Source organism: Spinacia oleracea, unplaced genomic scaffold, assembly GCF_020520425.1.
Source record: "Spinacia oleracea cultivar Varoflay unplaced genomic scaffold, BTI_SOV_V1 SOVchr0_078, whole genome shotgun sequence".
Lineage (NCBI taxonomy): Eukaryota > Viridiplantae > Streptophyta > Magnoliopsida > Caryophyllales > Amaranthaceae > Spinacia > Spinacia oleracea.
The window spans coordinates 16440-30580 of record NW_026614406.1 but is presented as its reverse complement, the minus strand read 5'-3'; the positions used below and the strand labels follow the sequence as shown (position 1 = coordinate 30580).

Sequence of the window (14141 nt, the reverse complement as noted above, 5' to 3'; positions counted from 1 at the left end):
TTCATTCATAATTTTTTTTTCAAAACGTGAGATTTAGAAATCTAGAACTATCCTTGTTATTTCCATTTTCATCTTCTATGTCTAGAAATCCAACAAAAAACCTTTCCATCTCCATTTTCACCTAGCAAAAAACCTCTATTCCACAGAGAAGACTATGGATTTTACTTGCTCCCTCTTTTGTTGAAATACGTAAACAAAGCTCACACAAGATTCAATTAGCTGCTTTCCGGTAGAAATTACACAAACGGCGCAACCCGATACCCGCTGCCCACCTCTCTACAGTAGAGATCTCGCTCGTTTTTTCTCCTGATCGGTGCTTGACCTGCTTTATCTTAATTTAAAAGGTAAATTTTTAAAATTTATAGTTTAATTTGTTAATTGAAATTTAGTTTTTTCCGCCGGGTTTCATGATATTTCTTGAAAAATTGAAGGGTTTGTATTGTCAATTTCTTGTTAGTTTTGAGAAAAATATCTGATATTCAAGGTGGATGGTTTATGTTCTATTTTCGATTTTTAGGGTTTGGAAAGTTAGGTTGAGAAAGTTGTGTAATTTAATGTTCTGTCCTTTGGCATCTGCGCAAACTAAATTTTTGTAATAAGTAGGGTGATTGAGAAGAGAATAAGAGTGGAGCACTAGCACTCCCCTGTGACTAGATTGTTGAAAAAAAAATCATACTTCTATTACCAAAAGAAAATTAAAATATATTGTGGACTACTTTTACTTTCTAGGATTTTTCTACTTGTAGCTCTAAAGAGATGGGATTCCTTAGACTAACATCGATAATGCAGTATGTTAAGATGCGGAGACCAGATAAGATTATTTTTACTTTGTATTCAATAGCAGCTATTGTTTTGTATGACCAGAATCTTGCTTGATAAGTCAAACTACAAGTAAATAAGGAAGGGGGTACTTTAATTTATTGAAAGTATGAAGAAATTAAAACGAGTACTTAATTAACATTGGTGCCAAATTTAATCTACCTAAGTTTGGGTAGAATTAAAGGTATGTTATAGGTTGATTATATTAGTTTAAAATATTTAAGGAGAAAAGAAGAAAAAGATATCAGTGGAGTAGATTGTGACATTATATATTCATATGAACCATTATATGGTGCTATACATTGCTGTAATTAAGAGGGACTTCGCAAAAGTAGTATTTTCTAATTCTCCATGCTTTATACTTCTGATAAATTATTCCTTAGAAGTCATATCAATCAGACCCCTCGAGTCTTTACATAATCGTGTTTGTTTTTAAAACGGATTATAGGAATCAAGTGTATAGCTTTTGAAAATCAAGTATTGTGTTATTGCTGGGTCTTAATAGGTTAGCAGGCTCTTCTACTCTTCATTTATTTTGGAGTAAATATAGGCTCGAGTGCTAAGTTTGATCTTCAACCTTTTTACTGTTGGTATTGTTATTGCCGGGACAAATATGTATAACAAACAGAGAGACGTTGGACACCAAAACTAAAAGGGGAGGGGGGAATCCTGCAGATTAGAATAGAGATAGTGGCTACCATCTTGAATTTTTTCAAGCAAACACACGCTTCAGTTGAAATGGCGGAAGGACGCCATTAATAGTGCTGCCAGACTGAAGGACATGGATGCCTTCAAGGTGGCCAGTGGAGACCTCACTCTGGTATCAAACTATCATGTACATCTTTTAAATTGTTCCAATACAAGTAATAGCTTGAAAAGTAAACATTTATGTGAGCTTTTGATTCAATGATATTTCGTCTCAAATTTGGAGTTCTTTGTCCTCTGACTTGGTTGTGTTTTGTGTTCAATTGTGGGTCTTTTAGCAACGTCTTAGCTAGTCTTTGTTCATTAGAGATAAATTTGTTTGTATTTCAACACCTTAACTTTGACCTTCAAGGGAATTAAAATGTGGTTGTAGTTGGCCCTCATCACTGTTGTCTTCTCAGCCTCTCATTGTGATATATTTTTCATTTCAGGAACCAGTGAACCTTGTTGGGGTCATATCAAACTGTGGAACTGATTGAGACCTTCATGAATTACTAGGTAATTTCTTTTGTCTTGTTACTTTGGATAGTTGTCCGGCCTTGTTGTACTAGTATGTTGCAAGCAAGCAATGGAATTTCCCTATTTTGTGAATCATGCTATTGCTTCCTTGAAATCAAGTATGTGCTAAGTGGGCAATAAAATTTCCATTTAATTATAAGTTTTGTACTTTTGTCTTACTATGTTATTGACGTCTTACTAATTTCATTTTTTTTTTGTGGGTTTCATTTTGACGTGTATTCTCTCGATTGTACTCTGGTCTTTTCTAGTTTAATATTACATCAAGTTGAGTACTTTTTCTTCTTTTTTGTACTTCAAATTGTAGCAGGTTTGTAAGTACTAACAAAACACTTTGATGATATTAATTTGTCTTACTAACAAAACATAGATCACTAAATATAATACTGCCTTATTTAACTAGTTTACCCACTTAATGGCTACCAGAGATCTCTGAACTCCAAACTCTTTGTGATTATACTAAGCCATTCATTATACCCTAGAAGAATTCAATTCACTAAGGCCTCAAAGATAAGGGGTTACATAAGGGGTCAAGGTGTTTGATCCATAGAAATGTCTGATTACAACAGACGACTTACTGAATTAAAAGCATACATCATAGTTCTTGTCCTACCAAAATAACTTTCTTGTGACCATCTTTTAGCTAGATAATACGGAGTACTACTACAAATCATTAGATAGGCTTTGATTAACAACTAACTATAGCTAAAGTGTGAAACAACTTCAATTTTCTTGTGACTGACATACTCAACCGAAGAATTATAAGCATAACTCCGTCTTTAACTAGGAATGTAATATGTAATTTTTAGGTGAATTTAGAGGAAGAAGATTTTCACCTAATATGTCATGTAGTTGGCGATTCTAGTAAGATCTAGATTATATTTGTTTTCCTTGAATTTAATTATATATTTACTTACACATTCCCTCCTTTGTTTTAATTAAATTGTAGGGTGATCTTCATAAGGACTTTATTCTTCGTTGCTTTGAAAGATTTGGACATAAAGGTATAATTTCTTCTACCTTAATCTTTTTTAACCATCCTCTACTTATATTATATTCTTATAATTTGACATTTTACGTAACCTCTGTATTAACTTACTATAGTACGCTTTACATGTATTCTAGCTTTTTTTTATATAAACTATGTACTTCATTTGGTGGTGTGTTTAATAACTTAAAAAATTTAAAAATATATGTAGGTTTGTCCTCATGGACGTATTTGTCGACAAAAGTTGGGTAAAATTTAACAGAACACATGATCAGTATCGAAGGTCATTAACATCATTTTTAGATCATGCATTTGCAACCAACGCAAATCAAAACAAGATTGCTTGTCCGTGTGGTATTTGTGCTAATCGTGCTTATCACGAAAGACAAACGGTAATGAAGCACATGATAATTAAAGGAATGGATGTTGATTATCAAAAGTGTATTTGGATTTTTCACGGAGAATCAAACGTTGTTGATAATGATGACATCTTTGAGGATAATTTTGATGATGTCATTGATAATACCAGTGAAGATGGTATTTTTAAGATGGTAGGAGATGCTTTTGACTTTCATGAATCTACAACTAGTCCATCTGCAATAAATATTGAAGCTGAAGCATTTTTTAAGTTACTTGAAGATGCTGGGCAACCTTTATATAGTGGTTGTGAAGAATTTACCAAACTGTCATTCATTGTTGAGATGTACCATTTAAAATGTCTATATGGTGTAAAAGATGTGGCATTTGATGCACTAGTGAAATTATTTAAAAAAGCTCTTCCAAAAGATTCTACATTGCCAAATTCTTTTAAAAAGATAAAAACAATCATTAAAAAACTTGGGTTGGATTATAAAAAGATTGATGTATGTCCAAATGATTGTGTGCTTTTCTGGAAGGATAAAATTAAACTAGATAATTGTCCAATTTGTGATGAATTGAGGTGGAAAACGGCAGATGATGGTACAATCATAGAATTGGTTAATGGTAAAAAAGTCCCAAAAAAAGTATTGCGTCATTTTCCATTGATACCTAGGCTAAAAAGGCTATTTATGTCATCTAAAACATCTCATCTCATGCGTTGGCATGTTGATCAAGAAAAAGATGACAAAATGAGGCACCCTTCTGATTCATGTGCGTGGAAAGAATTTGATGTGAGGTATCCTGATTTCGCTAGGGATCCTCGAAATGTCAGGCTTGGTTTAAGTAGTGATGGTTTCAATCCTTTTGGAATGATGAGTACTCAATATAGTATATGGCCGGTTGTTTTAATGACTTATAATTTACCTCCATGGCTATGTATGAAACAACCGTATTTCATTCTTTCTTTGCTTATACCAGGCCCTAAGGGTCCAGGAAACGATATTGATGTGTTCTTGGAACCTCTAGTTGATGAGTTAGAACTATTGTGGAAGGTAGGTGTAGAAACTTATGATGCCTCAAAATGTGAAACATTCACATTACATGCAGCCTTAATGTACACCATCAACGACTTCCCTGCCTATGGCAATCTCTCTGGTTGGCCAACAAAAGGTAAACGTGCATGCCCGTATTGTAATGTTGATACATGTTGCATGTATCTTAAAGGAAGCAAAAAACAGTGTTACATGAGGTATCGTTGTCTCTTAGAAGAAAATCATGAGTTGCGCCAAAATAAGAAAGCATTTGATGGGAAAGTTGAGTTGGCACCTCCTCCTAGATCTTGGACCGGATCAGAATTGTTAGAGCAAATGAAAGATGTTGATGTCATATTTGGAAAGCATCCTGAGACAAAAAAATTGAACCAGCTAAACAAGCGGAAAAGGGGGGTTGAAAAAGTACCATGGAAGAAGATAAGCTCGTTTTTCAGGTTGGAGTATTGGGAACATCATCCTGTCCGTCATAATTTGGATGTTATGCATATAGAGAAAAATGTTTCGGAGAGCATCATTGGCACACTTTTTGGCATTGAAGGTAAATCAAAAGATACTACTCAATCACGTATTGATCTAGTACATTTGAACATAAGGCAAAATCTTCATCCTCAAGAAGTTAGTGGGAAGAAGACATATTTACCTCCAGCAAGTTTTACATTGAGTAAGAAAGAAAAAGAAGAGATGCTAGGTGTGTTAGCTTCTGTTCGAGTTCCAGATGGGTATGCAGCTAATATTAAAAGGCGGTTTATAGATGGTAAACTTTATGGCTTGAAAAGCCATGACCATCATATACTCATGCAACAGTTGCTTCCATTGGCTTTAAGAAAAATGCAAAATAAAGACGTTAGTCGTGTTTTAATCGACATTTGCAACTTTTTCAAGGAGTTGTGTTCTAAGGCTGCAACACCAGAAGACTTTGAGAAGTTAGAGAAACGCATTGTTGTGATACTTTGCCATATGGAGCGTATCTTTTTACCTGCTTTTTTTGATGTTATGGTACACTTACTTGTGCATTTGCCATATGAGGCAAAGATACTTGGTCCTGTTTTTCAGCGTTGGATGTATCCCATAGAAAGGTATGTAACTTGATATTAAATAATTTATCATACAATTTTTTACAAACTTTAAATATCTTATTTAAATGTTTATTTGTTAGGTATTTGAACACATTGCAGTCATATGTTAGAAATAAAAGTTGTCCAGAAGCATCTATTGCCAATGGAGCCCTTGCTGTAGAGTGTCTTGGTTTTTGTGCTCGGTATTTACAAGATGTGGAAACAAGAGAAAATAGATGTTCGAGGAATGATGAGGGGCATGGCGATGATGTTGTAAAAGGATTGTCTATTTTTTCCTTAAAATGTCGTGCAATGTCCAAAAGAAGAAACTACAAGCCAGATTATTTTGTAATTGAACAGGCCCATAGCTATGTATTAGCTAATTGTGAAGAGGTTCAAGTATATGCAAGGTATGTAAAATGTCAATTTTTTTAAATATTATCAGCCACATTATTCTTTAAACTTATATTTGTTTTGAATCTTAGGGAGTATTATGGCATTATTTGTGATCAATATCAGAATACGCCTGACATCGTTGATGATATATATAGAAAACAATTTTCACAATGGTTTTCAGTTAATGTAAGTTCCAAATAATTTTTATACCATATTCAATTATGATATTGCACTTACATTCAAAGTAATATTCTGGCTAAATCGACCTCATAAATTCTTTCAGGTTTCAATGCATCTACCTAATGACACTTGTGTAGCAGATGATTTAAGACATCTTAGTTGTTTTCCTAGCATGTGGGTTAATACGATGACAAAAGTCACTTGTAGTGGTTATCGGTGGCGTGTGAAGAAAATTGATAAAGGATGTGTCACACAAAATTCTGGGGTAGTCGTGAATGCTGAGACAGATATTGGGAACGTGTCATACTATGGAGTTTTGACTGAAATTTTGGAACTAATTTATCCTCATGGACGATGTGTTTTATTGTTTCGTTGTGATTGGGTAGATCCCATTAAAGGTGTTAAAAAGGATGATGAATTTACCCTTGTTAATCTGAAAAGAATTTGGAAAACAGATGAACCTTTTATTCTTGCTTCACAAGCAATGCAAGTATTCTATGTGCCAGAGTCTAAAGAAAACAATTGGCATGCAGTTGTCGTAACAAAACCTAGAGATTTATATGAAATGGAGGAGGATATTATACCTGAAGTGGATCATATGCATGTAGCTGAAGATATCTCTAATGATATAAATGTAGACACATTCAACGAAATTCGACAAAATGTTGCTGGGGCCACAATTGATGAAATGTTAAGCAGCTTGCTTGAGGATGATGGAATAGGAGAGGATGAATGCAGTAGTGAGAGCGATGAAGAGGACGATACCTTATATGATTATTAATATATTATGAAACAATTTTTTGCATATACTATTTTTGGCTGCCTGTGTATTGGTACTTTTATGATTTTGATATTAGTTATTCATGTTTATGTATTTACGCTATTGTACATAATCTATGTAAATATATTTTTTATTAGCAGGTTATAATGTCGTCTTTGAAGAGAAAGGTGATAACCCGAAATCAATTAGTGGTATGCTTCAAATATTATCTTTTATTGTGTTTAATCATTTTGTATGAGTTCTTACTCTTTGTTTTGTTTGTGCAGCAAATGAGTGCTAAAAATATGAATGGAACTAAATTGTTAAGACGTAGTCCCAGGGGCACTACCTCTACCACACCCACTACATTGCCGCCTCCAAGTGCTCGGCGATCTCTCTTCACAACAAATGCAGGAACCTCTATTCCCTCAAAAGAAAGAACTATTACACAAACATCACTTGATGGTATCTAATTATGCATTGTTTTTGTTGAGTTTATGATATTGAAGAAATAAATGTTAAGCATACATGATGTTTTCCAGTAAGCACAATATATGTTTTGTGTTTAAATGGAGTATGCTAAACTATAAAAATTAACAAAATTTCAGAAAAACTGGCACTCAAGAGGTGGTCCATGCTGCTTAACAGCATGGGTAAGTAAATGATTATCGTGTGTGAAAATATTGGATTTATAAGTAACAATGATCTTTTTTCCATTTGGTATCATGTCATTTAATTAAATTTTCTTATCTTAATAGCTCGACGCCGAGAAGACCAAAATTCACAATGTCGTAATGCTTACAATAATCCACAAAGGGATAATCGTTTGCAGCAAAATGTTAACCAAGATAAAATTGTTCCTTCAAGCGTTCCTTCGGGTAAAGGATATTTTCTCTCCCTCTTTCCCTGTCTATATATATATATATATATACATTTCATCCTTTTTTTTCTTTTCTTTATATATTGTTTGGATATGTATTTTCTTTTAACATTATGTATGCATGTTTTTTGTGTAAGGATTACGACGTAGTCCTAGACACATCAATTCTAGAGGTCTCAACTCAGGTCTTAGTTCAGGAGGTCTCAACTCAGGTCTCAGTTCAGGAGGTCTCAACTCACAGCTCCATTTAGGAGGTTTCAACCCAGGAGATCTGAATTCACGAGGTCTGAATCCAAGAGGTCTAGAATCTGATACATTTGCAAACTTAAGTCAACCAACGCAAGAACATGAAGCAGAGGATATAAGTCACACGATGTCCACACAAGGTGGTTATAATACCACAAACAGAAGGAGAATTCAAGCAACTCAACCAAGGAATGAGAAGGGTCGTGGGGCTAATAAGACCAAGATTTCAAAGCAACGTGTATTTGTTGAGGTAAATGAATATGGACAACCCATTAGTGATAGTGAGAGGCAGCTATCCTCACTACTTGGTTGTCTAGCTAGAGATCCTAGAAGATTGCAACTAGATTGTTGGGACTGGAGGTTTTTAAGTCAAAAGAAAAAAGATGATGTGTGGGAGGAAGCAAAGGTATATGTAAAATGGTAAATCAATATTTTTTATGTCCTTGCACAAAAAATATATCTTAAGTCTTTATTTATTTTACAGCAATCATTTGAGTTTACTGAGGGGCGAGAGCCCTATGATTGGGCAATGAAGACTATGAATGCTGCGTGGAGACTCCAAAAATGTGAGTTAAAGATAAAACATTTTGATGGAAGAACTCATGAAGAAGCTATAGATCAAAGGTTACAAGTACCTCATATACCTGAAGACATGTGGAAGAAATTGGTGGAGTTTTGGGAATCTCCTAAAGGCCAGGTAAACCTTACTGAATAAAAATATAAATATATACAGTTGTTTCCATTTATTTTAAGAATTAATTATATGTTCATTAAAATTTAGGAAAGGAGCAAAAGAAATATTGAAAACAAAAGAAAGTCAATGATGTGTCACTATGCTGGTTCCAAGAGTTTTGCACGTAAACGAGCAGAAATAAAGGTATATCTACTAATTTGGTTTAACTTTTATGTTACTTTATGTGTCTGTGGTTTAATCATATTATCATGAATTTGTATTGGACTTAAATTAGGCAAAAGACGGAAAAGAGCCTGATCCCCTTGATGTATGGCTTGATACCCATGTACCTAAAAGGGGTTCTCGACTTGATGATGCTTCGGCGGCTGCAAAGGTGTATTTCTTCTACATTCATTTTAACTTATTATGACACTGAATTTCAAGCTGGTATAATTTATAATTTGTAGTGTTTGTTCTTTGTCACAATTTATAGAAAGCAATTGAAGAGGATTTGGCTCGCCTGCCTCAAGGTTCTTGTAGTGGTGATGATCGCATATCTATTTTTAAAAAGCATGTTGGGGAAGATAAAAATGGTTATGCAAAAACTTTTGGTCTAGGGGTTAAGGTTCCCCGTTCTCGCACAAAGAGATGTGCTTTGGAGGAGGAGCGTGCCAAAAGAATTAAAGTTGAGACAGAAGCTCAAAATATGGTTAAGAAGTTTGATAAGATGTCTAATTTGGTGATAAAACTCTTGGAGCTCCAGGTAAAACTTTTTTTTTTACACCTTTTCCTTTTGTTAAATTTATTAGTGTTGTGGTTATTGATCTAGTTCTGGTTACCTGTAAAGTGGTAGTGGATTATCTACTGATATTTTTTGTTGTTGAACCCATTGTATTTAGGTCGACAATAGACCAATAGTGGGGTTGTGATTATGGTGATAGTGTTGATTTCACATTTTAATGCTACTGTGGTCATTGATTATTTTACAGTTGGTTGCTCATTGCTAAATTTGGCCTAGTAAACATGATTGTTTTTATTTGTTCCTCTATTTCCAAGTTGCATTCCATTGAGTTTCTGTATTAACTGGTGATGGTTGTCTTTAATTGTATGAAAGTTGGTAGGTTATTTTTGGTTGGTAGTTTGGTTTATATCACTTTCTACAGATGTAGTCTTTAAGATTGGTGCTTGAACTTTCTTTCACAAAGTGCTTAAGCGTTTGGTATAAATATACAACAAGTGTCTTGGGCTTTGATTCTTACTGGTTTTTAAGGATTCCATCATTGTAGGTGGATTTTGTTTACATGGTGGAAAATCTAGTGGAATTTGTTTAAGGGTGGAAAATCTTTTTAGTTTGTTTTATTGATGATTGGATATTTCCAGGGTATGTCCAAAGAAGAAATTCTTACTCTTCTATCAGATAGTGAGGATGTTGATAATAGTGATGGTGAAAACAATGATGCAAATGAGAACGAAAATTTTGAAGAGGCTAACGATGATGTAGGAGAGGAAGATGACTACAGGGCACAAGATGACTACCAAGCACAAGATGAAGAAGGCGAGGAATACTATGATTATGAATAGTAAGCAAAACATATGCATCCCAATCCTAACATTCGTTTTTGGATGGAATGAAAGTTTGTTCCTATCATGTTTTATAATCACGAGAAAATCGTTTTAGACCATGAGGTCTTTTTTGAATCGAACTTACTAGGATGTTGTTTATTGTATTGGATCTTACTATAGTGGATGGGTTCTAGTAACGTATAATGTACAAAGTTTTGCGTGGTTGGTGAGGCCATATGTGTAATGAACAAGTACATATTCTATATATGGAACTTGCTTTCATATATTTTGTGTAAGTAATTTTTAATTTGTGTACACGATTATGAAATATATAATGTAATGCATACATTACCAACAGTTTTAGGTGTGCAAATAAACTAATTTTTTTAAGGTAAAATTTTACCAATAGATTTGGATGTTGGTAAAACTATTACCAATATTTAATAATTTTGTTGGTGAACGTGTTTACAACACTAGAAACCGTTGGCAAAACATAATTACCAACAATAACTTTACCGTTGTTACAAATAATACACGCCAACAGATCATCGTTATCTGTTGGTAATACTTTTAGCAACGGACTTTTTCCCAACAGATGGCCAACAGATGAATATCTGTTGGCAAAAAATTTTACCAACAGAAAAGTGCCCTCTCCCAACAAATAAGGCCATGTTGTTAAAAGTTAGTTTTCTTGTAGTGCGACATGGCCCAAGCAAGGTAAGCATGACCCAAGAAAGGCAAGCAAGGGCACGACTTGGCCCAAGCAAGGCAAGGCATGACCCAAGAAAGGTAAGCAAGGGCACGACATGGCCCAAGCAAGGCAAGGCATGACCCAAGAAAGGTAAGCAAGGGCACGACATGGCCCAAGCAAGGGAAGCATGACCCAAGAAAGGTAAGCAAGGGCACGACATGACCCAAGCAAGGCAAGGCATGACCCAAGAAAGGCAAGCAAGGGCACGACATGGCCCAAGCAAGGCAAGGCATGACCCAAGAAAGGTAAGCAAGGGCACGACATAGCCCAAGCAAGGGAAGCATGACCCAAGAAAGGTAAGCAAGGGCACGACATGGCCCAAGCAAGGCAAGGCATGACCCAAAAAAGGTAAGCAAGGGCACGACATGGCCCAAGCAAGGTAAGCATGACCCAAGAAAGGCAAGCAAGGGCACGACTTGGCCCAAGCAAGGCAAGGCATGACCCAAGAAAGGTAAGCAAGGGCACGACATGGCCCAAGCAAGGCAAGGCATGACCAAAGAAAGGTAAGCAAGGGCACGACATTGCCCAAGCAAGGGAAGCATGACCCAAGAAAGGTAAGCAAGGGCACGACATGGCCCAAGCAAGGCAAGGCATGACCCAAGAAAGGCAAGCAAGGGCATGACATGGCCCAAGCAAGGCAAGGCATGACCCAAGAAAGGTAAGCAAGGGCACGACATGGCCCAAGCAAGGCAAGGCATGACCCAAGAAAGGTAAGCAAGGGCACGACATGGCCCAAGCAAGGTAAGCATGACCCAAGAAAGGCAAGCAAGGGCACGACTTGGCCCAAGCAAGGCAAGGCATGACCCAAGAAAGGCAAGCAAGGGCACGACTTGGCCCAAGCAAGGCAAGGCATGACCCAAGAAAGGCAAGCAAAGGCACGACATGGCCCAAGCAAGGCAAGGCATGACCCAAGAAAGGTAAGCAAGGGCACGACATGGCCCAAGCAAGGGAAGCATGACCCAAGAAAGGTAAGCAAGGGCACGACATGGCCCTAGCAAGGCAAGGCATGACCCAAAAAGGTAAGCAAGGGCACGACATGGCCCAAGCAAGGTAAGCATGACCCAAGAAAGGCAAGCAAGGGCACGACTTGGCCCAAGCAAGGCAAGGCATGACCCAAGAAAGGTAAGCAAGGGCACGACATGGCCCAAGCAAGGCAAGGCATGACCCAAGAAAGGTAAGCAAGGGCACGACATGGCCCAAGCAAGGTAAGCATGACCCAAGAAAGGCAAGCAAGGGCACGACAAGGCCCAAGCAAGGCAAGGCATGACCCAAGAAAGGTAAGCAAGGGCACGACATGGCCCAAGCAAGGCAAGGCATGACCCAAGAAAGGTAAGCAAGGGCACGACATGGCCCAAGCAAGGGAAGCATGACCCAAGAAAGGTAAGCAAGGGCACGACATGGCCCAAGCAAGGCAAGGCATGACCCAAGAAAGGTAAACAAGGGCACGACATGGCCCAAGCAAGGTAAGCATGACCCAAGAAAGGCAAGCAAGGGCACGACTTGGCCCAAGCAAGGCAAGGCATGACCCAAGAAAGGTAAGCAAGGGCACGACATGGCCCAAGCAAGGCAAGGCATGACCCAAGAAAGGTAAGCAAGGGCACGACATGGCCCAAGCAAGGTAAGCATGACCCAAGAAAGGCAAGCAAGGGCACGACTTGGCCCAAGCAAGGCAAGGCATGACCCAAGAAAGGTAAGCAAGGGCACGACATGGCCCAAGCAAGGCAAGGCATGACCCAAGAAAGGTAAGCAAGGGCACGACATGGCCCAAGCAAGGTAAGCATGACCCAAGAAAGGCAAGCAAGGGCACGACTTGGCCCAAGCAAGGCAAGGCATGACCCAAGAAAGGTAAGCAAGGGCACGACATGGCCCAAGCAAGGCAAGGCATGACCCAAGAAAGGTAAGCAAGGGCACGACATGGCCCAAGCAAGGGAAGCATGACCCAAGAAAGGTAAGCAAGGGCACGACATGGCCCAAGCAAGGCAAGGCATGACCCAAGAAAGGCAAGCAAGGGCACGACATGGCCCAAGCAAGGCAAGGCATGACCCAAGAAAGGTAAGCAAGGGCACGACATAGCCCAAGCAAGGGAAGCATGACCCAAGAAAGGTAAGCAAGGGCACGACATGGCCCAAGCAAGGCAAGGCATGACCCAAGAAAGGTAAGCAAGGGCACGACATGGCCCAAGCAAGGTAAGCATGACCCAAGAAAGGCAAGCAAGGGCACGACTTGGCCCAAGCAAGGCAAGGCATGACCCAAGAAAGGTAAGCAAGGGCACGACATGGCCCAAGCAAGGCAAGGCATGACCCAAGAAAGGTAAGCAAGGGCACGACATGGCCCAAGCAAGGTAAGCATGACCCAAGAAAGGCAAGCAAGGGCACGACTTGGCCCAAGCAAGGCAAGGCATGACCCAAGAAAGGTAAGCAAGGGCACGACATGGCCCAAGCAAGGCAAGGCATGACCCAAGAAAGGTAAGCAAGGGCACGACATGGCCCAAGCAAGGGAAGCATGACCCAAGAAAGGTAAGCAAGGGCACGACATGACCCAAGCAAGGCAAGGCATGACCCAAGAAAGGCAAGCAAGGGCACGACATGGCCCAAGCAAGGCAAGGCATGACCCAAGAAAGGTAAGCAAGGGCACGACATAGCCCAAGCAAGGGAAGCATGACCCAAGAAAGGTAAGCAAGGGCACGACATGGCCCAAGCAAGGCAAGGCATGACCCAAGAAAGGTAAGCAAGGGCACGACATGGCCCAAGCAAGGTAAGCATGACCCAAGAAAGGCAAGCAAGGGCACGACTTGGCCCAAGCAAGGCAAGGCATGACCCAAGAAAGGTAAGCAAGGGCACGACATGGCCCAAGCAAGGCAAGGCATGACCAAAGAAAGGTAAGCAAGGGCACGACATTGCCCAAGCAAGGGAAGCATGACCCAAGAAAGGTAAGCAAGGGCACGACATGGCCCAAGCAAGGCAAGGCATGACCCAAGAAAGGCAAGCAAGGGCATGACATGGCCCAAGCAAGGCAAGGCATGACCCAAGAAAGGTAAGCAAGGGCACGACATGGCCCAAGCAAGGCAAGGCATGACCCAAGAAAGGTAAGCAAGGGCACGACATGGCCCAAGCAAGGTAAGCATGACCCAAGAAAGGCAAGCAAGGGCACGACTTGGCCCAAGCAAGGCAAGGCATGACCCAAGAAAGGCAAGCAAG

The 14141-nt window shown here is 38.9% G+C and overlaps 2 protein-coding genes across 2 annotated transcripts; both read left to right on the top strand.

The window, feature by feature from the left end:
- The first annotated feature begins 3423 nt into the window (after positions 1-3423).
- Positions 3424-6092, top strand: LOC130465162 (uncharacterized). Its single transcript, XM_056834117.1, has 3 exons — positions 3424-5516; positions 5597-5905; positions 5981-6092. The coding sequence occupies exons 1-3, from the start codon at positions 3424-3426 to the stop codon at positions 6090-6092; spliced, it is 2514 nt and encodes an 837-aa protein (XP_056690095.1).
- Positions 6093-7480: 1388 nt separating this feature from the next.
- On the top strand, positions 7481-10437 carry LOC130465163 (uncharacterized). Its single transcript, XM_056834118.1, has 8 exons — positions 7481-7484; positions 7590-7709; positions 7849-8363; positions 8442-8654; positions 8739-8834; positions 8926-9024; positions 9124-9393; positions 10011-10437. Exons 1-8 carry the CDS (start codon positions 7481-7483, stop codon positions 10209-10211), a joined length of 1518 nt encoding a protein of 505 aa, XP_056690096.1. The 3' UTR covers positions 10212-10437.
- Positions 10438-14141: the final 3704 nt, after the last annotated feature.